Consider the following 26450-nt stretch of genomic DNA (forward strand, 5'->3'; position numbering starts at 1 on the left):
CTTGAGAGAATTCTTTATCTGCCCCATACATGCCCCTCACAGCCGGGCCCAGGCAGCGGCTGCCCCTACCTCCGTGTAGGCTGCACAGAGGTGGACTTGGCAAGGTTTATGTGGATGGGCACACAGTCCATCCCCCGTCAGGTCCTGAGAGTGGCTGAGGGAAAGGGGTGGATTTCAGTGGGCTTTCTTGCTGTGTTGGGTGCTCTTGGGGAAAGGCTGCGGGCCCAGCCAGAGCTGCAGCAGGATGACGGCATGGCACACGTGCAGGGACGCAGAGCTGCAGGCCGTGGAGGGGTATGTGTTCCAGGAGAGCTCGATGAGCCCCAGCACCAGCAACCTGGAGACAAGAAATGGGCTCCAGGTTTTGTCTGGTTTCAAGACCTGCAGACCTTCAGTTCCGCATGCCCCAAACACAACCCCCTCAGCAGGAACTCCCTATCCCTTCCCACTCCCCCGGGTTGTCCCAGCTGGTACCTGAGCAGGTGTGTGAGCCAGCGTGCAGGCGTGGCCCACAGGAGGTAGGGCAGTGTATGGAAATACCAGACGTAGAACTGGTAGTGGAGGGAGCGGCTGAAGCAGATGCCAATGAAGTTGGAGGTGAAGAGGGTAGAGACGATCTGTATGCCGTGGTCAAGGCCAAGGGCAGGAGTGTGTGTGTGTCAGACAGGCAATTGTTTTTAAGTCACATAGCTCCCTGGCTCTGCCGTTCGTAGATGCATGCCTTTGCACAAGTTTATTAACCTCTCCAGACCTGCTCTCAACTGAATATGGAATGTGGAGAGAGGCCTTGCAGGTTTGAACCCCTAACTTACTGGCTGTGTGACCTTGGTCAGTTACTTAACCTCATGAAGTCTTCATTTTTCCATCTGAGCAATGAGGATAGTAAGCATAAGTGTATCTCCCTACCTCAGGGTCTCTGTGAGCTTTAAATGTTAGAACATATGTAAATCTCTTACAATAGTGTCAGGGAGAGGTACTCATAAGAGTAGCTCATATTTAGAATTAATCAAATATATAAAATGAAATAAAAAAGAAAAAAAATAAGCAAAAAAAAAAAAAAAAAAAGAATCAAATATATTTCAATAGGTAAAATGCCCAGCACAGTGGTGCAGATAGGAGTTCTATGATTGGGCTCCCCTTCCCTCGCCCAGGTCACCAGCCATCAAGGGATACCTGACCAGGACCCTGCCAGCACCTAGAGAGGGCAAGACTTAACCTTCCCACGATTTAAAGGATATGGTTGGGTGTAAGGGGCTGGGGTGGAACCTTCCTTTTGGAGGGATCCCTCAGCAGTGACAAGATACTTTCCCCTGTGCTGGGGAAAAACCATTCAGACAGTTATCAAGCCCCTGTTGCAAGTCAAACTCTAGACTCACCCCATGAGCTCATTAACATTTCCTCCCAGTGGCCCCCAAGGCTTAGGCCCTTCGCTCCTTCCCCCAACTCGCCCAGGGCACTGCCATCTTCTCTCACCTGTGCCACCTACAGAGAGCAAACAGCAGGAGCAGGGTGAGGTGGGCAGCCAACAGGGCCAGGTGGAAGGCTCGATGCAGGAAGAGAGCCTCCGGAAGGAAGCGCCAGTTCACTGTCCAGCGGAACAGAAACTGGCGGCCAAGGTCAAAGGATCGGGACAGGTAGCCGACGGGGTTCTCCAGCAGGAAGGGCAGCCCCAGCGCCACCTGAGGACCAGTGTGATGTCAGCATAGCTGCCCAGGCTCATTCCCAACAACCGGCTTTCATGCTCCTCATTGAGGGGAGCGAGCTGGGATGTAGGCTTTGGAGCTTCCCCAATTCCCATCAGAAACAGCAGAAAAAACACACCCCCTGCCCCCACCCCAGGCCAGAGCTTGGGGCCAAGGAAGCTCAGAGGCAGGGGCTCAGAGGCAGGCCGTAATAGTGCTTTAAGGTGGGGATTCGCCAAGTGACAAACGGGCAGAGCCAGGAAGGCTCTCAGAGGCCAGGCACGGTGGCTCACGTCCGTAAGCCCAGCACTTTGGGAGGCCAAAGCGGGAGGACTGCTTGAGCCCAGGAATTTGAGAGCAGCCTGGGCAACACAGCGAGAGCCCATCTCAAAACTTCAAATTAAAAAAAATAAAAAGGCTCTCAGACACCATCAAATGTAAGACCCTATTTTATAGCTACAGAAACTATAGCCTAGAGATAGTGGCTTCCTAGCTCAGAATCAACTCCAAAACCTGGTCTCTTGGCTTTGAGGGAGTCTCAGGGATAGATCCCCTCAATCAAGACAAGTGGCTTCTCCTTGATCAGAAAGAGGAAGGGTGAGGTGGGGGTACCTGAAGGCCGGCACAGATGCCCAGCTTGGGGAGGGCCCCACGGAAGCCAAACTGTGTGAGGAGAAGAAACAGTAACCCAGGGGCGAAGAGTAGCACATTCATCTTCACAGAGACTGCCAGGCTGGGGTGAACAGGGGAGAGGAAGGGTGGAGATCAGCTCCAGGGCCGGGCACATCAGAGCCAAAGACACACATCCCACCATCAGCACAGCAGCCTTCCCCTGCCACCGCGCCGGCAAACTCCAGGATGGGGCCTACACTCACAACTGCTACAGGGAGGGGCCTGCAGTGGGCAGGGGGCAGATATGTAGTCTCTATGCCTGGGCTGAGTGAGCATGCACTGAGCATTTAGAACGTGAAGGACTAATTCCAACAATGAGTACTGTCTGGAAGACAGGATGGAAAGAGGCATGTGTGTGTGTGTTGAGGGAGCAGGGATGGCAGGGCAGAAGCTTTCTATAGATCCTGGACTTGCTTTACGGAGCCCTGAGGGACCCATGCTGCCTGGCTACTCCTTTACTCCCTCTGCTGCAGGAAACTGGGAAGGGATGGCAATGCAGATGCGAAAGAGGGGGCCAGAAGGAAGAGGTGTTGACCTGAAACAGCAGCAGCCCCAGCCCCAGCGCTGGGCCAGCAGGAGGTTGATACTGAGGAAGAGCAGCACCATGGCCACTGGGTCATTGAAGAGCCGCAGCACAAAGATGGAGTGGACACGGTAAGAGGCACAGCACATGAAGAAAAAGACGAAGGGAGGAACCTGAAGGGTAAACACAGTAAGGAGCAAGGTCAGCTCAGCAAGCCTGAGCCATCCCCACCACCTAGCCCTCCCAGGCTGGGGCCCTCTGGTGGCATGACTCACCTTGCAGGTCTGGTGATAGATCAAGAAGACAAGCAGCAAGGTGGCCAGGTAGAGCATAGCAAAGATGTTCTGGGCCATGCGGATGTCAGTGCCTCGGCCAGTGGCATAGTATAGCCCCATAAAGATGTACACGAAACCAGCTGGGTACCTGGAAGATGAGAAGAAATGTGAGCCTGGGTCACACCACCCAGGCTAGTGCCTCGCCAGCTCCTCACATCCTCCCCGAAGTTCCTATCCCCACTCACACAAGTGGTCCAGTGTCACCCCGCAGTTGGGTATAGTCATAGGTTCCATTGATGACGCCCTCTACCTGCGCCATGTAGGCCTTCCAGTCAATCTCTGTGTCTGGAAGAAGACAAAATCATCTGGTTACTTCTGAGTCTAGAACTGTCTGCCACCCTCCCCATGCCTCCAGACCATCAAAACACAGACTTTCGGCCAATCCTCAGAGCTTCACTACCGCTGAATCTCTTCCTTTGACATTATCTGGGTGGGCCCAGGCATCTCCTCATTTCTATAAGGGAACTTGCGATCTTTCCTCTCACTCCGATCTACTCCTTCCTGGGTTCCACAGATGGCACCACGCTCTTAGCTACCAGGTCATGAACCTGAGTAACATCTTTGATACTCCCGCCTCTCTCATTTCCAACCCTTAGTCAACACGTTCTGCCTGTTCTTCACCCTAAATATCTCTATCTCATTCTTCGCTGCTACTACATACTCAGACTTGAGCATAAAGTAATCTCCAGCCTCAATGATTCTACAATAGCCTGCTAATTAGACTCCTGCCTTTACTTTCACCTTACTATAATATATTTTCCACCCTGCACCAAAGAGCTCTTCCCAAAATACAAATCAGGCTCTTTTCCACCTTGCACCAAAGAGCTCTTCCCAAAATACAAATAAGGCCTCTGCTTAAAACCTTTTGATGATTTCCCAAGACCCTTAAGAGACAGAAAACTCTATATTATTCCCATTTTTAGAAGGAGAGCCTAAGAATTAATTAGGTTAAATGACTAGCTTAAGATAACTGAGCTAGGATGGTAAGAGTTGGGATTGAAACCCTCAGGGTCCCAAGTTCTTAATTATCATGCTATCTTCTTTTCATTTTTTTTCTTTCACTTTCTTGAGACGGAGTTTCACTCTTGTTGCCCAGGCTGGAGTGCAATGGTGTGAACTTGACTCACCACAACCTACAGGTTCAATTGATTATCCTGCCTCAGCCTCCCAAATAGCTGGATTACACGAATGAGCCACCATGCCCAGCTAATTTTGTATTCTTAATAGAGATGGTTCTCCATGTTGGTCAGGCTGGTCTGGAACTCCTGACCTGAAGTGATCCATCCACCTCAGCCTTCCAAAATGCTGGGATTATAGACATGAGCCACTGCGCTTGGCCTATCATGCTATCTTCTTAACAAAGCTTTCAAATCCCTTCATGTTCTGGCCTCAATATCTGCATTCCCATCTTTTACTATTCTCTTCACCTGATTTCTACCTTCTAGCTCTAAGAAAATTATTTCGGTTCCTCAAAGGAACCAGATTCTCTCTCTTTTTTTTTCTTTTTTGAGACAGAGTCTCACTCTGTCACCCAGGCTGGAGTGCAGTCACACAATCTCAGCTCACTGCAACCTGCCTCCTCAGTTCACGTGATTCTCCTGCTTCAGCCTCCCAAGTAGCTGGTACTGCGGGTGTGCCACCACACCCAGCTAATTTTTGTATTTTTGGTAGAGACAGGTTTCACCATCTTGGCCAGGCTAGTCTTTTTTTTTCTTTTTTTCTTTTTTTTCCTTTTTTGAGACAGAGTCTCACTCAGCTGCCCAGGCTGAAGTGCAGTGACATGATCTCAGCTCACTGCAACCACCATCTCCCGGACCCAAGCGATTCTCCCATTTCTAATTTTCGTATTTTAGGAGAGATGGGGCTTCACCATGTTGGCCAGGCTGGTCTTGAACTCCTGACCTCGTGATCCACCTACCTCGGCCTCCCAAAGTACTGGGATTACAGACATGAGCCACCGTGCCCAGTCTAACTGGAGATTTTTTTTTTTTCTTGCTTAGAGATTTCTGATCGAGGATCCTCTCTACCCAGAGCACTCCTTCCCCTCACCCTTTCCTTCTTTCCTTAACTAGCTAGTTCCTACCTTCCAAGGGTGGCTCTATGAAACCTTTACTAACTACTGCAACCTGGCTTAAGTGACTTCCTATGCCCTTTAGGGCATCCTGTCTTACTATTACCATGATGAATATGCTGCATCAAAATTGCCTGCTAACTTATTATCCAGGCCCCACTTAGAAATGCATCTCTTACCACTGTACCTTTCTCTGGTAACCAGCATAATGCTAGGCATATAATAGGCACTAAATAACTACTTGTTGAATCAAGAGTCTTTAGCAAGAAAGCCAAGTGCCTTAAGCCTAGTATCTAGTTTCAGCCCGGAAAAGAGTAGCCAATAATGCCTAATGGACTCAAGTGGTCACAAAATGCCATCACTGAGAAGGGACATTCAAAGACCACAGAACTGAACACATGGAAAAAGTTGAGATGCAGGAGGGGACCTGAAGTGTCCAAAGCCACCAGGAAAAGCAGCAGCAGCAGCACAATTTTGGCCAAAATCTGACTTCTAAACTGGTGTGCAGGCTGTAAGCTCAGTGCAGGCCAATCTCTACGTCTCCACCTGTCATGTGGGTGGACTGAGATCCGGTTTTCTGTCGAGCAGGCTTGGCGCTCAGGTAAGGGATATGGATGAATTTAGAACTGATGAGTGAGTGGATAGAGTCTGGTTTTGAGTTCCAGGTCTGAGATCCGGTTTGGGTCCGGGTTTCAGGTCTCCCTCCCTCCTCTCCTCTCCCCTCCCCTCCCCCTCGGCGCACTCACATGCCACCCTGTGAATGACCCAGAAGGTGATGCCCACCTCCGCCAGGCAGAGGCAGGCGGCCACCAGCAGCGTGTAGCGCGGCTCCCGCAGCAGCAGGCGCCGCTCTTGCCAGGTGCGATACAGCCATTGCCTGCAGAGTCCCGCTGCCTGGGCCGCGGAACCGGACCGGCCGCGCTTCCGCAGCCCAGCCGCCATGTTGACGGTGCGCCGCTTGTGTGGGGCCACCACCCCCGGAAACTCGAACCTTCCACACTTAGGTTCCGCTATCCACGCCGGGCGTTCCACCAGGCTAAGCGCGGAGCCGAGTAGCCAGGCTTCATTTATTCCACTAAAATGTACCTTTCCACATTTATCTCCTCTGATGCACTCCACGCTCCTCCATAGGAGGAGGGACAGTCTTCTTAGTTTATACCCAGCCCTGGGTACACAGGCGCTAATGTAGGAAGAATGTCCAGAAAAGCAACATTCCTGCCTACCTACCTCGAACCCCTCCAGCCAGCATTCTACTTCGCCTGTGTTGGGAACATCGGTGTTCACGCTGTCTCTCCAGAAAGGCAAAGTCCCTGTTCGCTCCCCTCCTCCCTCCCCTTAGAGCCTTCCAGATACTCAAAATTGGCTTGGGAGAAAAAAAGAAACTTTCATTAATTTCGGACTTCTTAATACAAGTCATTCAAATTGAAAATATGAGAGAACGCAGTGATAAGCCCACGTGAGTCTGACACCATGAGTGTGGACCTAGGAAATGAGTGGGCAGTACAGCCGGAGGATTCAGGGGCTGGACAACGGTTTTCCCAGCCGGAGGATTCTTCCAAGAGCGCTTAGGAAAGGACGGAAGTTCCACGTGTTTGTGTTGAGCAACTGCAGATGGTGGGCGGAGACACCACGGCCCCGCCTTCTGCATCCTGCCTTCCGGATTGGCTGACGTACCGGCGGCTCTGGCGGCCCCGCGGCTGAGAGCATGGCCTCTCCGGAGGCAGGTAGGGCGCAGCCCAAGTTACCCGAGCGGAACTGCGGGTACCGAGACGTCCAGTACTGGGATCAGCGCTACCAAGGCGCGGCCGATTCTGCCCCCTACGATTGGTTCGGGGACTTCTCCTCCTTCCGTGCCCTCCTAGAGCCGGAGCTGCGGGCCGAAGACCGTATCCTTGTGCTAGGTGGGTAATCCCGGCGCGGCCCCGCCAGGTGGAGCTGGCAGAACCTGCGCCGCGTGAGCCTGGCCAGGTCCGCTTTTCTCCCGCCTATCTACCCCTCTTAGAGGACGCCCGAGTCGGGATGCGAGATCCAGCTCCTTCAGAGTCCCGGCTGTATTTAGTCAAGGCAAACAGGAGTAAGAGGTTGTCGGTTTCGGTCCCTCAGGGTTTGAGCGTGAGGGGTATCCAAGATCCTGTCCAGACCCTCGGGAGGCCGGCAGCCTTGGGGACCGGTTTGCTCAGAGGACCTAGTTCAAGTCCCAGCGCTGACTTGTGTAACTTAGGACACGTCATGAACCTGTTCGCAGCTTCAGAGGCAGTTCTAGAAATGGGACCGCGAGGTCATGTCGGAGGCGGCACGCGCAGGCACCTCGAGAATGATACCCAGCGCTTTCCTTTCTGCCCCCCGGGCATTGGGACCCGGAGTCACCTAGAGAAAGTTATCGTCTGACTCTCAGCGCCATCTGAAACTTGGTCCTTTGCCTCCTGTGAAGTGAGCGTGAGAACAGCACCCTCTAAAGGTGGAGGGGAGATTGCTGCCCAGGGGGATGCGATTTCCCCAAAGGGAAGACGTGCTGGAGGAAAGTTAGGGCTCCACTTTCCTCTTGGGGTTCTCTCCTACTGTCATCCTTGAAGGCACTAGTGAAGTCTGAATGAGCAACAGCTTTTCTTCCAGTAGTCGTTTTTGCTTTGCTCTTTGTAAAAGCCTTTGTCTGTTTAGGTGAAGTTTTGAATAAATATAAAAGGTATATGTAATATATATGTAAGGGACAAATAACAAATCTAATCTGTGTGTCTTTTCAACTCAGTTTGAGGAATAGAACATTACTAGGGATAGAAAGAAAGTATAATTTAGTGGTTAAGAACTTGGACTCTGGGCTGGGCTTATGGTTCACAGTCATAATCCCAGCACTTTGGGAGGCCAAGGTGGAAGGATCACTTGAGCACAGGAGCTCAAGACCAGCCCGGGCAACATAGTGAGATCCCATCTCTGCAAATTTAGGCTGGTGCAGTGGCTCATGCTTGTAGTCCCAACACTTTGGGATACCAAGGCAGGTGGACCATTTGAAGTCAGGAGTTCAAGACCAGCTTGGCCAGCTTGGTGAAAACCCATCTCTACTAAAAATACAAAAATCAGCTGGATGTGGTGGCATGCACCTGTAATTCCAGCTACTCGGGAGGCTGAGGCAGGAGGATCACTTGAGCCTGGGAGGTGGAGGTTGCGATGAGCCAAGATTGCGCCACTGCACTCCAGCCTGAGTGACAGAGACCCTGTCTCAAAATAAAAATAAGAATTAACTAGGTATCGTGGCCTGTGCCTATAGTCCCAGCTACTCGGGAGGCTGAGGCAGGAGGATCATTTGAGCCCAGGAGGTCCAGGCTGCAGTGAGCCGTGATGGCTCCACTGGGCTCCAGCCTGGGTGACAGAGTGAGACCCTGTCTCAAAACAAAGCAAGACAAAAAACTACCTTGAACTTTGGAGGCAGCTAATTATGTTGGAATCTTGGCTCGGCTTATGCTGGCTGTGTAATCCTGGACAAAATACTTGAATTTCTGTGCTCCCATTTTCTCCACCTTAAAAACAAGCATATTTATTAATTAGGCTTCAAGATGATTAAATGAGCATAAAGGATACCTAGAACAATGCCTGGCAAAATGAAAATTATATTCAAGGTTCTCTGTGTGGTCCTCCCAAAATCTCTTCTCCCCACAAGTAAACACTTTCTTGAATCTGTGATTTTAAATCATTGCATTTATTTATAGATTTACCATAGATCTGTTTTTTTCAAGCTTTAGTGTGTATCAAAATTACCTGAAGAGCTAGACCGCACTGTGAGATTCTAATTCCAGGGATGGTCTAATGTAGGTTTCAGCAATCTGTATGTTCAACAAGCTTCACAGCAGATTCTGATGCTGGTGATGGGCAGAGTAACACTGCCTTAAAATCTGCTTGACTGGTTTTTCACCAAACTGATCCTTTAAAAATAAAATTGCTTGACTGAGAACTCTCCTTTTCTGGATAAAATGGGCAAAAAGTCTAAAAATCAAAAGGGGAATATCTAGGCAGAATCCCCAAGGTGTAAGAACAGGACTCCTAACTTGGGGAATAATCTGTGTTACATTCCACCTCAACAAACTTAAGCTGAATGCCTGATAAGAGCCAGAGAATGTGCTGGGTCCTTTCTAACTTACCTAACCCTCATGACAACTCCTTAAGCCAAGTCAAAAATATTAAAATATTAAGAGACTTACTCTGAGTTAGGAGTCTATAAACTTTTTTTGAAAATCCTCAAACAAGTAAATATTTTAGGCTTTGCAGGCGACACAGTTTCCTTTACAGTGACTCGGTTCTGCCATTGTAGTGGAGAAGCAGCTACAGACAATATAAAAGTGAATGAAGGCGGACACGGTGGTTCATGCCTATAATCCCAGCACTTTGGGAGGCCGAGGTGGGTGGATCACCAGAGGTCCAGAGTTCAAGACCGGCCTGGCCAACATGGTACCCCGTCTCTACTAAAAGCACAAAAATTAGCTGGGCGTGGTGGCACACGTCTGTAATCCCAGCTACTGGGGAGGCTGAGGCAGGATAATTGCTTGAACCCAGGAGGCAGAGGTTGCAGTGAACTGAGATCGTGCCACTGTACTCCAGCCTGGGTGACAGAGCGAGACTCTGTCTCAAAAACAAACAAACAAACAAACAAAAAAAAACTCCCAGAGCCTCTGGTCAGAACACCGACAATGTCCACCTCTGTCATGCAGCAAGTAAGTGGTAAAGTAAGGGTGCTTTGTGACACCACACAGATGGGTGTAGGGGGCATTTAGAACTTAAAACTGGCAAAATGCCTACACTGTGAATCATAGCCTAATGGTCATATTGATACAGCTAACGATGGAATGTCACCACTGAAGGCGAGTAGGCCTCTTGAAAACTGGGAGGCAGTTGAACACCGTGGTTGAAGAGCCCTGGCTCTGGAGTGATAGAGGCCTGGGTCCAAATGCTGGCTCTTCCACTGACCATGTGACCTTGAGAAAGTTTCTTATCCACTTTCCTCAATTTTCCCATCTAGAAAATGGGAATGGTAATAATGGTATCTTTTTTGTTTGGTTTGGTTTTGTTGTTTTGTTTTGAGACGGAGTCTTGCTCTTCTGCCCAGGCTGGAGTGCAGTAGTGTGATCTTGGCTCACTGCAACCTCCACCTCCTGGGTTCAAGCGGATTCTCCTGCCTCAGCCTCCCAAGTAAATAGCTGGGATCACAGGTGTCCACCACCACGCCTGGCTGATTTTTGTATTTTTAGCAGAGACGGGGTTTCACCATGTTAGCCAGGCTGGTCTTAAACTTCTGACATCAAGTGATCTTCCCACCTCAGCTTCCCAACGTGCTGGGTTTACAGGCATAAGCCACCACTCCTGGCCAATAGTATTCTTTATATGGCCCTCCTCTGAAAGTAAACTGAAATAATTTTTATAAATGCTTAACATAGTACCTGGTGTTCAATTTTTAGATATTATTATTTTTAATGAAAATGGGAATCAAAGAGGCAGTTTATCCAGGACTGTTCAGAGAACAGAGTACCCTCTTGGAGGACGTGCGTGTCTGATCCCTATGGCTAAAATATCCTCAAAGCAAATGAATGCATGTGGCTGGCTGGCCCCACTTTGCTGTTATTTTACTTCTCTGATTCTCTATGCTTGCTTGACTTCATGCTCTGTAGGAACCTTCTTTTTTAGAGACAGGGTATTGCTCTGTCCCTGTCCCTACAGTGGTGTGATCTTGGCCCACTGCAGCCTCTGGAACTCCTGTGCTTAAGCAATGCTTTGGAATCTTTTGATCGTAATCAAAAATTAATTTGGAATTAATTTGACTTCCAATTTAGATTTCCTGTAAAGAGAAAAGGGGATTCAACTCCAGTGCCCATGATGGCTATATGTCTTGTTGTAAATGAGTAAGTTGGCGTTCTGACTCATATTTCAGTCTCTTGGTGGTGAGTTTGGATCCACACAGCTCTACACCCTCATGTGATGGATTCTAGGATATGGATCATTTCTCCAAGGCTCTACTTCCCTCAGGCCCCACTTTGGAAGGCAGTGGCTTTCTCAAGCCCCTTCTTAATTTCTGGCCCCAACTCTCTGGGTCAACAGAATCAGAGGTCACTGCTTGTAAGTATAACTGCGTCCAGCTTTATTTCCCCTTCATCTTTCGTAAAGTTCTTTTGGAAGATATCATCCTGTACTAAGGGGAACAAAGGAAGGAAATCTGGATTTGTCCACAGTTTGGCAGAACTCTACAGGTATATGAGGTCAGGTGTGGGGGTCATGAAGGGATTGTGGGTCAGTGAACCCAGTGGGATTTCCACCTGGAACTGAGTCAGGGTCTGCTGTATCTGCCAGCCCTTACCCCCATCCCGTATGCTGCATCTGCCAGCCCTTACCCCCATCCCGTATGCTGCATCTGCCAGCCCTTACCCCCATCCCGTATGCTGTATCTGCCAGCCCTTACCCCCATCCCGTATGCTGTATCTGCCAGCCCTTACCCCATCCCGTATGCTGCATCTGCCAGCCCTTACCCCCATCCCATATGCTGCATCTGCCAGCCCTTACCCCCATCCCGTATGCTGCATCTGCCAGCCCTTACCCCCATCCCGTATGCTGCATCTGCCAGCCCTTACCCCCATCCCGTATGCTGCATCTGCCAGCCCTTACCCCCATCTCATATGCTGTATCTGCCAGGGCTTTTTGTGGCTTCAACTTCGGGAAGCATGTATTGGGTTTTCCTAGGCAAGATAGCACTCCTTGAGCCCTAGGGCTTGGAGAGGAACATGGGAAGGGGCAGCTGGGAAGCAGCCAGCTGCCTCTGAGCACACTGTCCAGGTGCTAAACCCTGATAGATTAAGGCTATCCCAACTGCTGATCCTGTGATCCTCTTAGGGAGGCAAATGAGGATTAAAGGAGACCTAATCCCAAGAGTTGAAGATCCCCATCCCATGTAGGGCTGTCAAGAGCTGTCACCCAGCCCCATTCTCAGGCTGGGACTGGCCGTAGGAGGACCTGGAAGAGGCCACTGGATCCTCTAAGGGAGTCACGCCCATTGGACTGTAGATCCACATCCACCCCTCTCACCTCTATCCCTTCTCATCCTGACCCTGCCCGCTTTGGGACTTCTTCCCAGGCACTTCCTACCAGAGTGTTGGGAAGTTGGCAAGACTCTGTTTTTTAAGACTTTGCTTAGTTGTCAGCTCCCCAGAAACTCTTGGCTGAGGTGAGGTCCAGCCCTCCTGTGTGCTCTCACAGCCTGTCCCTATTGAAACACTCATGTTTTGTGACAACTGTCTGATTACACCTTTGTTCTTCCTACTGGCGCATGAGTTCCTTAAGGGCAGAGACTTTTATTCATCAGGAGAGCCTGATATGTAGTGCTCAGTACATACGTTAAGAATTGCGGCGGGTGCGGTGGCTCATGCCTGCAGTTCTAGCACTTTGGGAAGCTGAGGCAGTTGATCACCAGAGGTCAAGACCAGCCTGACCAACATGGTGAAACCCCATCTCTACTAAAAATACAAAAAGTAGCTGGGCATGGTGGCAGGTGGCTGTAATCCTAGCTACTCGGGAGGCTGAGGCAGAGAATTGCTTGAACCCAGGAGGTGGAAGTTGCAGTGAACTGAGATGGCACCACTGCACTCTAGCCTGGGCAACAAGAGCGAAACTACTCAGTCTCAAAAAAAAAAAAAAAAAGAAAAAAGAAAAAGAAAAAGAAAGAAAGAAAAAGAAAAGAATTGCAAGGAATTAATCGGCTCCACTGCGTGTCCTCGCCTAGTTCCCCCTTTACCTGTTAATTCTGCCTTGGAAAACAAAGTAGGAGAATAACCCCTAACATGAAGCCTTTCCAGGGCTGATAGCTTCTAAGGTTCTCTAAGAGGTTGGGGATTAGGATAATACTAATTTATATTATTATTATACTACTAATAATATTAAGGTCCTAATGATACCAATATTATTCCCATTTTGAATCTGAGAAAACTGAGGCTCAAAGAGTTGAATGATTTGCCATGGCTGTGTTACTCGAAATATCAGAACCCAGATCTTTGAAGTCCTAACTTTAGAGCTCCTTCAGCCACTCTCCAACTCTTCGTTCTGAAGTTTAATGCATCACATCCTGTATATGGCCTAGGTATTGTTATCTTTATTTTTCCGAATAGGAAATCCGAGTTTTAGCTGGCTGTGGTGGCAGACACCTGTAATCCCAGCTCCTCAGAAGGCTGAGGCAGGAGAATCGCTTGAACCCGGGGGGCGGAGGTTGCAGTGAGCTGAGATTGCGCCACTGCACTCCAGCCTGGGCGAACGAGTGGGACTCCGTCTCAAAAAAAAAAAAAAAATCCAAGTTTCTAGTATTTAAACGACTTGTCCCAGCCCACACAGCTGCGAGTGACAGAGCCAGGGTTTGCACCCAGGCCTGTGAGACTCCAAGGCTTGTGCTTTTTCTGCACTCCGACACCTCCTCTCAGTACTGCAGGGTTTGGACTGAGAGGAAATGGGGCCAAGAGTGGATAGAGATTCGGGCGAGGTGAGAACCAAAGCTAACGTAGCTTTTTTGCCACCCATCCCCTCCCACCCAGGTTGCGGGAACAGTGCCCTGAGCTACGAGCTGTTCCTCGGAGGCTTCCCTGACGTGACCAGTGTGGACTACTCATCAGTAGTGGTGGCTGCCATGCAGGCTCGCTATGCCCACGTGCCTCAGCTGCGCTGGGAGACCATGGACGCCAGGCAGCTGGATTTCCCCAGTGCTTCTTTTGACGTGGTGCTTGAGAAGGGCACGCTGGATGCCCTGCTGGCTGGGGAACGTGATCCCTGGACTGTGTCCTCTGAAGGTGTCCGCACTGTGGACCAGGTGTTGAGTGAGGTGAGGGAGCAACGAGAGAGGAAGGCAGATCAAGAGATGGGGCTGCGGGGTCGAGGTTTCAGGGGACTGAAAGAAATCAGAATCGAGAAGCATGTTTTGGAGCAAGTAGTGGGTCCCCTTCAGGAGTGTGGCTCTCTAAAGGAAGGAAAGGGTTAAGCTGGATCAAGATTATAGAGGGGGCTGGAATAGCCAGACTCACAAAGGCTGGTGCGTGGCTACTGGGTTGCCACAGGGATGAGGTAGCAGCCAGGTTCCAGACAGGTGACAGAGATTGCAAAGGTGAGCAGTTATAGGAAAGTGACGCTCCCTACACCTGATAACACTCCTGTACCCCCTCTCTGAATAGAATATAGCCCTAATCCCAAGGAATGGCCAGGGGCAGAGAAAGTGGCTCACTCTGCCATGGAAAGCCTGAGCTACTGATGTGGGGCTGGGAGGGCATCTGGAGCAGTACTGACCTTTGAGAACCTGAAGATCCACTTCTCACTGGGCTTCTCTGTCTGCCTTGCAGGTGAGCCGCGTGCTGGTCCCTGGAGGCCGGTTCATCTCAATGACCCCTGCTGCCCCACACTTTCGGACCAGACACTATGCCCAGGCCTGTTACGGCTGGTCCCTGAGGCATGCTACTTATGGCAGTGGTTTCCACTTCCATCTCTACCTCATGCACAAGGGTGGGGAGCTCAGTGTGGCCCAGCTGGCCCTGGGGGCCCAAATCCTCTCGCCTCCCAGACCTCCCACCTCGCCCTGCTTCCTTCAGGACTCAGATCATGAGGACTTCCTTAGTGCCATTCAGCTATGAGGCTGAAGCATAGTTCTCCACTCTTGTGCCATTCTGCTCTGGGCTCCTCAGGTAGTTGGAATTCCTGACTCAGGACTTGGGGTTGGGTCCAAGGTGCTTACATCCCAGGGGCCTCACGCCTAAGAGAGAGGGTGGGAGTGAACCCACATGAACCAATACAGCTCAGCTCCAACTAGATCCAAGATCCCAGGTTTCCTCCTTCTTCTTGTGTTCCTCAAATCTCTCCTGGGTTCCCCAATCTTCTCTGCCACCACACCAAACCACCAGTGATGCATCCCCTGGGCAAAGCTCAGCCTACCCCCTCTGCATACCAGCCAGCCTGGAGATCCTGGAGTCTGTTGCTAATCCTCATCTAGCCTGAGTTTGTCCACAGGAGACTGCAGCCTTTGAACCTAGATTGCTTTATGCTCCATCCCCAACACTGGTGACCAGTCCCGCCTGGGTTGTATCTACACCCAAGGAGGCCACATCATAATGACGTTCCCAGGCCAAGCTGGTCTGCCTGTCTTACTTGGCAACCATCCCTCACCAGCAACATGCATCTGAGATTCCCAAGTACCTGCCCCCCTCCCATTTTGGCCTGGCTCCTGAGACCTAAGCAGTGGCCACACACACACATACACACACACACGCACACACACACAGGGAGGTCTGTGTTTATTCACACACTCCTGATACAGTGAGGATGGAGGAACATTTACAAAGGGCACCCCTGGGTTAAGAACATCTTCGGGGCCACAGATGTCATCCAAAGGTGCAGAGCAGTCCCCATTTGGGTTCCCAGGGGCAAGACACAGGGGTCCAAGGTAAAATCGTATCTGGGCCCTTGGAAGGTGATGATACCTTGGGGAGAAGGGGTCTGCCAGAGAGCCTCCTGGGGTCAGGCCTGGGCAGACTGGCCGTGTGGTTGGTAACCGTGTTGGGGCTTGTCTCACCCCAGCCTCAACACCCATCCTATCTGCCAGGCGCAGAAGAGCGTGGCCGAGACTGAGGGGAGGGCAGGAACCATGAGCAGAGCCAGTAAACAAAGAGTCGGATATAAAAATACAAATGTGCTGAGGAAGTCCCTTAGAAAGAGGCTGAGGCTGGGGTCACGCCAGACAGGGGTGGGAGTGAGGAACGGCCCGGAGGACTGGGCTCAGGTGGGTGGAAAGCTCATGCAAGTACGCAGCCAAACATCCCTGGCCGCGCGAGGTCCGACACGGGCGGCCGCCCGGTCTGCAGACCAGACTGGCCGGAGGGGGTGGGGCAGGGGAGCCGTGCGGGAGGGGGCGGGCCGGGAGCTGGGGGCCGCGGGTCTCCGTGTCCGTTCCGGTGTGCGGGGTGGGGCTGCGGCCCGAGGTTTTAAAGTGCATGAGCGCGGCGGCGGGTTCCGGGCGGGTCCGCGCCGCCGCTACCGCGGCCGCCGTGGTGCTGAAGCGGACAGCTCCAGAGTGCCAGGCGGCGGCGGCGGCGTGGCCCTGCAGCCCCCGCCCGCGGGCGCCTGGGCCGGGGCGGGGGGCGCCGGCAGCCGCATCGCCGGCCGGCGCTCCTGGCCGCTGCGAGGCTGGGCCCGGAGCCCGCCGCCCGAGCCGGCGCGTCTACACTCCGGACGGCGGCTTCTCCCCCATCCCCTTCAGCACGTCGTCTATCCGGTCATCCTCGATCACCACTGCGCAGGGAGAAAGCGCGTCAGCCGCGCGGCCTCGGGGGGCGGCGGCGAGAATGAGCCCTGCGTCCTAGCGTCCCGCGCAGCTACTGCCCATGGCCCAGCGACGCCCCTCGGAACCCTGTGCCGCGGTGTCCTCCCCGTCCGAACTCTCCTGGAGACCCAGCCCGCCGCCAAGCCTCTGTCCCACGGACCCCTTCTCCTCCCCTCCCGATGGCGAAACGCCCCTCGTCCAAAGGCTCCAGCTATTCCCCCTCCCGGTGCGAGCCCTCCTGCCATCTGAGCCTTCCTCCCTCTGAGCTGATCAGAAACCTCATGGAACCCCCTCTTCAACCCACACTTAAGCAGAACCCCCTCCTCAAGTGGGGTTCACACCGAGTATGCAGCTAGTCCAGCCCCTCCTCAACCCGAGCCCTCTCGCCGCTGGCACCCCTCCTGGCACCAACAGAGCCCCCCTCCCCATGCAAACAACCAAGACAAGCTGGCCCCCGGCCTCCTGCCCTCTCCAGTTAAACGCCCCTCTCGACCCGAAGGTTCTCCGTAGCGTCCACCGACTCAGTATCTGATCCCAAAGAATCAGCCCGTTACCCCGCGTTCCCACTTCCGAGCAGCCCCGAATGCCCCGATAGGCCCCTCCCCCTCGCCCGGGTGCCAGGGCTCTGCTTCCAGAGGTGGCGAGCATCGAATCCGGGGCACCGTGTTCCCGGGAGAAGGGAAGAGGGGGACACACTGCAGCAGCGGGGACGCCCCCCTCTAGCCCGGGCCGGAGAGCGGCTGGTGCGCTGGTCTGCGGCAAGAGCTGCGGGCACTCGGCGGGGAACGGCAGCCGGGGGGCGCCCGGAGGAGGGTTTCTGGGTCAGGCGGCGACTCCGGGCCAGGGCCGCGTACCTCGCTTGGCTCGGCCGATCTGGCCCAGCTTGGGGGGTCGCTTGGCCTGATTGCCCGCGAAGAAGGAGTTGGTGTCCTGCAGGCGGCAGCTGAAGGAGAGGTCGGAGCCCTCGGGGTCTGCGCCGAAGCGGCCCATCTTGTCTTCGCTGTAGGGCAGGATCTCGGACATGGCGGGCGCGGGGTGGGCGCGGGGCGGGAGCGGGACTGCGGCGGGGCGCGGGCGGCGGGCTGGCTGCCGGACCGGCCCTAGCTCAGCAGGGGAGCCGGCGGAAGGATGAAGTCATGCAGCATCCGGGGCTGAGGAGCCAAGCGGGGCCTCCTCCCCCGCGCCTCCGCCTCCCGGGCCGCTGGGCAGGCGGCGGCGGCGGTGGCGGGGACCGGGCGTGGGCGGGGGCGGGGGGCGGGGGCGGCGGCGGCGGCGGCGAGAGCGGAATGACGATGAGCGCCCGACTGCGGCAGAGCACGGCGGGCGGGGCGCGGTGGAGGCGGGGCGGGCACTGGCCAGGGGAAAGAGGCGGGGCCGGGGGCAGGAGCGCGCCTGGTTACCCCAGGAGCTGAGGGAGCAGTAGCCGGAGGTTCCCGCACTGTGGCGGGGAATGGCCGGCACGTGGGTCTTGGGGAATGGTACCAGCCAACCCCGCCGGGACCTCGCGGGGAGAGGCGGTACCGGAGGGGGGTGGGGTCGATCCCGGTACTGGAGGAGCTTGGGGGAGGGTCTGACCCATGGGCTGGGAGAGGCGTGCCAGGGGGACTGGGAACAGGGGGGCAAAAGCTGGCGGGGAGCGTTGGGGCGCGAAGGCGGCCGCAGGGCGTGCAATGGAAAGGCGGGACCCGGGAAACGCGGCGGGAGGAGACTTGGGTACAGGGTGAGTGGGGAAGGCACTAACCCACAGCGCGGGAAGAGCTCGGGCCAGTGGATGGTGCCCTCGCCGTTGGCGCGCTCTGGTGCTAGTTGCTCTGCTGGTCTTAAGTAGATCGTCTGGGTCTGTACGTCTCCGACTGCCCGCCCGTGTCTCCGTCTGCGCCTTCGCATGTGTCAGTCTATCGCCAAGTGTCTGTATCTCTGTCTCTGTGCCCCGTGTCTCTTTCGCTGCGTTGTGGCCTTTGTCTACGCCTGTCCCTTTAGTGTCTTTGCCTTTCTGTATCTGTCTCCGTTCTTGGCTCCTGTATCCATGTACCACAGTGTCTCTGTCTCCTGAACCTGGGTGTTTCAGTCTCTCCTAGAAGGGATCTATAGTAACTGGGCCGACACGGCACGCACCAGGGCAGACACCCCCACCCCGCCCCCCGCCAGCCCTAGCCCGGCGGCTGGCGCCGAAATGTGGACTCGAAGCTCCCGCCGTGCCCTGTGGCTCCTCCGGCTCTGGAGGCCCGCGCTGCTCTCGCAGTGTAGGAGGAATGAATGGCGGCGTCGCGGGGGGCGCCCTGGCTGCGGGTGACTCGGGGAAGCTTGGAGCACCTGAGGACGCGGAGAGTGCCGGTGTGTGCCCCAAGGGAGTGCGGGAGGGAGGAGGGTGCCCCCCGCCCTCCTGGCTGGGGACCGCGAGTGAGTTCTCGCCTCACCGACGGGAACACGCCCTCTCCTCCCCTTGCCTCCCGCCCCCACAACCCCTCGCCCTGGCTGGCGGTCCGCCGCGGCGTCACCTGCTTGCCAGCGCGCAGGAGCTCTGGCGCAATCGCTGGCCTTGGGGAGGAGGGGGTGTCTCACATGCGGCGACAGTGACGGCAGCACGGATAAGGGTAATGATCACCCTGTAGGTGCATTCCACACCCCAGGCAGACGCGCTCTCCTTCCTTCATCTGGCCATATCACACAGCCGGTGAGCCTGCCTTGTTGTTAAGTCTCCTTCCAACACTTCCTCGCCAAGTGTTCCTACCGGGACACACGGACAAGCCCAATGGTGGCTGCCCAGGAACTGGATGAGGGGGGCGGTGCCACAGCATGCCTTGGTCCCAGCCTCACTCAAGGCCCCAGGCCTGGGGACCCATCATTATGAAGCCCTCCTCTGCTCTGTCCTAGTCTCTGGGATGAGGGCCACAGCCGGAGGTGGAGGCCCAGCCTGGAGTGAGAGGAGCCCTGAAGCTGGAAGGACAGTAAAGGCGGAAGCTTGGGGTCACTGGAAGAGAGTCTAGAAAATTCCACATCCACTGGAAGTTGTCCAGCAATGGGTTCCCATCCTGATTCCCACTTTCTCAGTGACCTTGAACTGAAGGACCCATAATCATGGTTTTTAAAAGTTGATTCGTTTGTACTTAAAATATTTTAGGAGGCTGGGTGTGGTGGCTTATGCCTATAATCCCAGCTCTTGGGGAAGCCGAGGAAGGTACATCACATGAGGTCAGGAGTTCAAGACCAGCCTGACCAACATGGCGAAACCCGCCTCTACTAAAAATGTAAAAACATTAGCCAAACATGGCACAACCCTGCAGTCCCAGCTGCTTGAAAGGCTGAGGCACAAGAATTGCTTGAACCCAGGGCAGTGAAGGTGGCAGTCAGCAGAGATTTCAATCCAGTCTTCCAGTCTGGGTGACAGAGTGAGACTCCATCTCAAAAAAAAAAAAAAAAAAAAAAAAAAAAAAAGGAAGGAAGGAAAGAAAAGAAAGGAAGAAAGAAAAAAAGCTTTAGGAAAAGAAAATCACTTTTACACTGTTGGTGGGAGTATAAATTACTTCAACCATTATGGAAGACAATATGGAAGTGTGGCAATTCAAGGATCTAGAAATAGAAATTCCATTTGACTCAGCAATCCCATTACTGGGCATATACCCAAAGGATTAGAAATTGTTCTATCATAAAGACACATGCATATGTGTTTGTTGCAGCACTGTTTACAATAGCAAAGATCTGGAATCAACCCACATGCCCATCAACGATAGACTGGACAAAGAAAATGTGGCACATATACACCATGGAATACTATGCAGCCACAAAAAACGATGAGTTTGTGTCCTTTGTAGAGACATAGATGAACCTGGCAACCATCATTCCCAGCAAACTGACACAAGAACAGAAAATCAAACACTGTATGTTTTCATTTGTAGGTGGGTGACGAACAATGAGACCACTTGGGCACAGGGAAGGGAACAACACTCAGTGGGCTAAGTGGGGAGGTGGAGGGGAGGGGAGGGGAAGGACAATGGGGGGTGGGGCGGATGAGGAGGGATAACACCGGAAGAAATGCCTGATGTAGGCAACCAGGTGTGTGGGGGGTTGGAGGCATGTATGTACTTATGGAACGATCCTGCAGGACATAGGATATGCACATGTATTCCAGAGCCCAAAGTACAATTTAAAAAAGGAAAAAAAGAGAAAATCACATAACTTTTTTTTTTTTTTTTTTTGCGATGGAGTTTTACTCTTGTTCCCTATGCTAGAGTGCAATGGCGTGATCTCAGCTCACCACAACCTCTGCCTTCCAGGTTCAAGCGATTCTCGTGCCTCAGCCTCCTGAGTATTTGAGATTACAGGCATATGCCATCGTACCCAGCTAATTTTGTATTTTTAGTTGAGACAGGGTTTCTTCATGTTGGCCAGGCTGCTCTCAAACTCTTGACCTCAAGTGATCTGCCCGCCTCGGCCTCCCACAGTGCTGGGATTACAGGCTTGAACCACTGTGCTCAGCCTTTTTTTTTTCTTTCTTTCTTTCTTTTATATTTTATATTTCTTTTTTTTAAAGGCTGGTCAAGTGAAGCAGTGAGAGCAGAGAAGGAACAAAGAAATCTGTAACTGGTTGTGATCAATTCATTGTAAACACCACTGCACTCGCATCAGCCTTTTTTTTTTTTTTCAAAGTGTCACTCTGTTGCTCAGGCTGGAGTGTAGCAGCAGATCTCTGTTCACCACAACCTCCGTCTCACAGATTCAAGCGATTCTGCCTCAGCCTCCCAAGTAGCTGGGATTACAGGCATGCGCCACCATGCCTGGCTAATTTTTGTAGTTTTAGTAGAGATGGGGGTTTCACTGTGTTGGCCAGGCTTATCTCGAACTCCTGACCTTGTGATCCTCTCACCTCAGCCTCCCAAAGTGCTGGGATTACAGGAATGAGCCATCATGCCCAGGCTTATGACATCTTTTATATATATCCTAGTTTTTCACCATGTGTCTGAATGCTATGTTACCTCTCTAAGCCCCATGTACTAGACTGAAATATGGAGATTATAAAACCTACTTTTTTTTTTTTTTTGAGACGAAATTTCGCTCTTGTTACCCAGGCTGGAGTGCAATGACGCGATCTCGGCTCACTGCAACCTCTGCCTCCTGGGTTCAGGCAATTCTCCTGCCTCAGCCTCCTGAGTAGCTGGGATTACAGGCACGTGCCACCATGCCCAGCTAATTTTTTTGTATTTTTAGTAGAGATGGGGTTTCACCATGTTGACCAGGATGGTCTCCATCTCTTGACCTCGTGATCCACCCACCTCGGCCTCCCAAAGTGCTGGGATTACAGGCTTGAGCCACCGCGCCTGGCCTAAAACCTACTTATTAAGGAAAGTTTTGCTCGGCACCATGGCTCACACCTGTGAATTCCAGCAACTCAGAAGGTTGAGGCAGAAGGATCACTTGAGGCCAGGAGTTGGAGACCAAGCTGGGCAACATAACTAGGCCCTATCTCTAAAAAAATAAGTAAATAAATAGGCAAGCCAGGCATGGTGGTGCATACCTGTGGTCCCAGCTACCCGCAAGGCTGTGATAGAAGGATCACTTGAGCGCAGGAGTTTGAGGCTGAAGTGAGCCATAATGGTGCCACTGCACTCTGGCCTGAGTGACAGAGCAAGACCCTGATTCAAAAAAGAAAAAAGTGACAGTTTTGTAGATGAAACTGTCCTGGGACAAAGCAGCTTGTCGCAGGAGGTAGTGAGTTGCCCTCACCTGCAGTGCCAAAGAAGAGGCATGAGTGTTCTCGCCAAGGAGGAGATAAGAGCATTGTGTGAGAAATGGAAATAATTCCCTCTTCTCTCTGCAGAATGAGGGAGATTGGGAAAATGACAGTTTAACCCAGAATTCACTTGGTTATCCTTCTTAAACAATTGTATTCCCATCCCTGTTGTGCCTGCTGGATCATGGTTAAAGCAAAAGCCCTAAGTACAAACTGGTGGAGCTATGACAATTTAAAAGCTTCAGCTATGTAAAAATGTAGGGGGATTTTTTTTTTTTTTTTTTTTTTTTTTTTTTTTTTTTTTTTTTGAGACAGAGTTTTGCTCTTGTTGCCCAGGCGTGATCTCGATTCACTGCAATCTCCGCCTCCTGGGTTCAAACAATTCTCCAGCTCCAGACCCTGAGTAGCTGGGATTACAGGCATTCGCCACCGTGCTGGGCTAATTTTTGTATTTTTGGTAGAGATGGAGTTTCTCCATATTAGTCAGGCTGGTCTCGAACTCCCAACCTCAGGTAATCCGCCCGCCTTGGCCTCCCAAAGTCCTGGGATTACAGGCATGAGCCACCGTGCCTGGCCAACCAGGCGGTGGGGGGGTGGATTTCTTTAAATTCTGCTCCTCTCTTTAGAATTCTGATATTCTGCATCCTTCCCATGAGAGGAAAACACATTTTCACACTAATCGTTTGTATGGAGTTGCGTGACAGTGCATTGTCTCTCAGTTGGAAACTTGCTCAGACCTCAAACCTAGTAAACTTGCTCCACGTGCTCTGAACAGAATAGCATGCCTTATGACAGTTGAGTATTAGTGGCACTTTTAGTCAAGTGGAAACTGTAGACCCCTGTAGTGGATTGAATAGGGACTCCCACGACAATTCATGTTCACCTGTAACCTCAGAGTGTGACCCAGGGCCAGGTGCAGTGGCTCATGCCTGTAACCCCAGCATTTTGGGAGGCCAGGCTGGGAGGATGACTTGAACCTAAGAGTTCGAAACCAGCCTGGGCAATATAGTGAGACCCCATCTCTACTAAAAAAAGTTAGGCATGGTGGTGTATGCCTATAGTCTCAGCTACTTGAGAGGCTAAGGTAGGAGGATTACTTGAGTACAGGAGTTAGTTGATAGTGAGCTATGACTGCACCACACTGCACTCCAGCCTGGGTGATAGAGCAAGACCCTGTCTCAAAAAAAAAAAAAAAAAAAAAAAAGAAACATGACCTTATTTGGAAATAGGGCTTTTGCAGATACAGTTAGTTAAGATAAGGTACAGTCAACTTAGGTGGCTCATGCCTGTAATCCCAGCTACTCTACTCTGGAGGCTGAGGCAGGAGAATCACTTGAACTTGGGAGGTGGAGTTTGCAGTGAGCCGAGATCAGCCACTGCACTCCAGCCTGGGTGACAGAGAGATACTCAGTCTCAATATATATACGTATATATATATGTGTGTGTGTGTGTATATATATATATATATATATATATATATACACACACACACACACACACATATATATTTACACACACACACATATATGGGGTAACCTTTTTACTATCACCTCTCATGATTATGTTTCTCCTTCCTTAGACTCTCTCTTGTTCCTTTAGTCCTGCCCTGTGCACCCGATGGAAGCCCACACCATGAGGGTATTTCCAAGACTCAATCTATTTAAAAGAAACTGATAAATTACTGTATCAGTCTGTTTTCACACTGCTGATAAAGTCATACCCAAGACTGGGTAACTTATACAGGAAAAGGGATTTAATGGATTTACAGTCCCACATGGCTGGAGAGGCCTCACAATCATGGCAGGAGGCAAGGAGGAGCAAGTCATGTCTTTCATGGATGGCAGCAGGCAAAGAACGAGCTTGTGCAGGGAAACTTTCTCTTATAGAACCATCAGATCTCGTGAGACCCACCCATTATCACGAGAACAGCACAGGAAAGACCTGCTCCCGGGATTCAGTCACCTCCCACCAGGTCCCTCCCACAACACGTGGGGATTCAAGATGAGATTTGGGTAGGGACACAGCCAAACCATATAAATTACCAAAAAAAAAAAAAAAAGTGAGAAAGCTCTATGTCAACAGGCATGGTAAAATCTCCAAGGCCTGCCAAAATGTCACCAAATAACAAATTTAGAGTAGAATGTTACATATGTGGGAAAAGCACACATACACACATATGTATACACACCTACATTCACATATATACTACCTACAGGATACGTAGGTACATAAATGCATGTAAAAGATTTCGGCTGGGCGCAGTAGCTTATACCTTCAATCCCAGCACATTGGGAGGCTGAGGCAGGTGGATTTCTTGGGCTCAGGAGTTTGGGACCAGTCTGGGCAACATGGTGAAACCCCATCCTTATTAAAAATTAGCCAGGTATGTGGTGAGCACTATAGTTTCAGATACTCACAAAGCAGGAGGATTGGTAGAGCCCAGAAGGTAGAGGTTGCTGTGAGCTGAGATTGTGCCACTGCACTCTAGCCTGGGTGACAGAGTGAGATGAAAGAAAGAAGCAAGAAAAGCAAGCAAGAAGAAGGAAGAAAGGATGGAAGGAAGGAAGGAAGGAAGGAAAGAAAGAAAAAGATTTGGAAAGAGATATATACTGAACTGCAGATCTCTCTGAGGATGGTACTAGGATCCCAACAGAATGAATTTCGGTTTTTTTAGACAGAGTTTTGCTCTGTCGCCCAGGCTGGAGTGCAGTGGCATGATCTTGGCTCACTGCAACCTCTGCCTCCCCGATTGAAGCAGTTCTCTACCTCAGCCTCCCGAGTAGTGTAGCGTAGCGTTTGCCACCATGTCTGGCTAATTTTGTATTTTTTTGAAGGAGTCTTGTTCTTTCGCCAGGCTGGAGTGCAGTGGCATGATATCGGCTCACTGCAACCTCCATCTACCGGACTCAAGCAATTCCCCTGCCTCAGCCTCCTGAGTAGCTGGGACTACAGGCCTGTGCCACCACACCCAGCTAATTTTTTGTACTTTAGTAGAGACAGGGTTTCACCATGGCTAGGATGGTCTCGATCTCCTGACCTCATGATCCACCCACCTCGGCCTCCCAAAGTGCTAGGATTACAGGCCTGAGCCATCACACCCAGTCTTAATTTTCTGTATTTTTAGTAGAGATGGGGTTTCACCATGGTAGCCGGGATGGTCTCAACCTCCCGACCTTGTGATCTACCCACCTCGGCCTTCCAAAGTGCAGGGATTACAGACATGAACTATGGCACCCGGCCATGAATTTCATCTTTTATTCGATATAATTCTAGAGTATATTACATTTGCAGTAAAAAGGTTTAAATATATATATATATGTGTGTATATATATATATATATATATATATATATATATGTATTTTTTTTTTTTTTTTTTGAGACAGAGTTTCACTCTTGTTACCCAGGCTGGAGTGCAATGACGCGATCTCGGCTCACCACAACCTCTGCCTCCTGGGTTCAGGCAATTCTCCTGCCTCAGCCTCCTGAGTAGCTGGGATTACAGGCACGCGCCACCATGCCCAGCTAATTTTATTGTATTTTTAGTAGAGATGGGGTTTCACCATGTTGACCAGGATGGTCTTGATCTCTTGACCTCGTGATCCACCCACCTCGGCCTCCCAAAGTGCTAGGATTACAGGCTTGAGCCACCACACCCAGCCTGGTTTAAATATATTTTAAATGTTACTATTTTATTTTATTTGTTATTATTATTTTTAAGGCAGAGTCTCACTCCCGTCTCCCAGGCTGGAATGCAGTAGCGCGATCTTGGTTCACAGCAGCCTCAACTTCCAGGGCTTAGGTGATCCTCCACGATGCCTGGCTAATTTTTGTGTGAGATAGGGTTTCACCAGGTTGCCCAGGCTGAATCCTGAACTCCTAGGCTTAAGCAAACCTCCAGTCTTGGCCTCCCAAAAGTGCTAGGATTACAGGCATAAGCCACTGAGCCCAGCCTTAATATATTTTTTAAAAGACTTAAAACCAGTGATATAGCACATTTATCAAACATCCTGCTCTAGCCCCAGACAAATTAGTTGGCTTTGAAAGGAAAATAGTGGGTTGGGCATGGTGGCTCTTGCCTGTAATCCCAGCACTTTGGAAGGTCAAAGCGGGTGGATCACCTGAGG

The 26450-nt window shown here is 51.6% G+C and overlaps 3 protein-coding genes across 5 annotated transcripts; 1 reads left to right on the forward strand and 2 right to left on the reverse strand.

The window, feature by feature from the left end:
* Window position 1: 1 nt before the first annotated feature.
* On the reverse strand, window positions 2–6239 carry ALG3 (ALG3 alpha-1,3- mannosyltransferase). Of its 3 annotated transcripts, none has more exons than XM_074404627.1 (9): window positions 6030–6239; window positions 3398–3497; window positions 3153–3300; window positions 2890–3050; window positions 2295–2415; window positions 1474–1679; window positions 1238–1310; window positions 475–618; window positions 2–337 (listed from the first exon to the last, which is right to left on the reverse strand). In XM_074404627.1, the coding sequence occupies exons 1-9, from the start codon at window positions 6223–6225 to the stop codon at window positions 107–109; spliced, it is 1380 nt and encodes a 459-aa protein (XP_074260728.1). In that variant the 5' UTR covers window positions 6226–6239; the 3' UTR covers window positions 2–106. The 3 variants fall into 3 exon arrangements, with proteins under 3 accessions (XP_074260728.1, XP_074260729.1, XP_010335940.3); XM_074404628.1 differs by having other exon boundaries at window positions 1238–1315; XM_010337638.3 differs by lacking the exon at window positions 1238–1310 and having other exon boundaries at window positions 475–617.
* Window positions 6240–6921: 682 nt separating this feature from the next.
* On the forward strand, window positions 6922–15504 carry EEF1AKMT4 (EEF1A lysine methyltransferase 4). Its single transcript, XM_010337637.3, has 3 exons — window positions 6922–7184; window positions 13833–14116; window positions 14628–15504. Exons 1-3 carry the CDS (start codon window positions 6989–6991, stop codon window positions 14913–14915), a joined length of 768 nt encoding a protein of 255 aa, XP_010335939.1. The 5' UTR covers window positions 6922–6988; the 3' UTR covers window positions 14916–15504.
* A 51-nt stretch (window positions 15505–15555) lies between these two features.
* Window positions 15556–17885, reverse strand: CAMK2N2 (calcium/calmodulin dependent protein kinase II inhibitor 2). Its single transcript, XM_039478710.2, has 2 exons — window positions 17452–17885; window positions 15556–16566 (listed from the first exon to the last, which is right to left on the reverse strand). Exons 1-2 carry the CDS (start codon window positions 17618–17620, stop codon window positions 16496–16498), a joined length of 240 nt encoding a protein of 79 aa, XP_039334644.1. The 5' UTR covers window positions 17621–17885; the 3' UTR covers window positions 15556–16495.
* Window positions 17886–26450: the final 8565 nt, after the last annotated feature.

This window comes from Saimiri boliviensis, chromosome 8 (assembly GCF_048565385.1).
Source record: "Saimiri boliviensis isolate mSaiBol1 chromosome 8, mSaiBol1.pri, whole genome shotgun sequence".
Classification (NCBI taxonomy): domain Eukaryota; kingdom Metazoa; phylum Chordata; class Mammalia; order Primates; family Cebidae; genus Saimiri; species Saimiri boliviensis.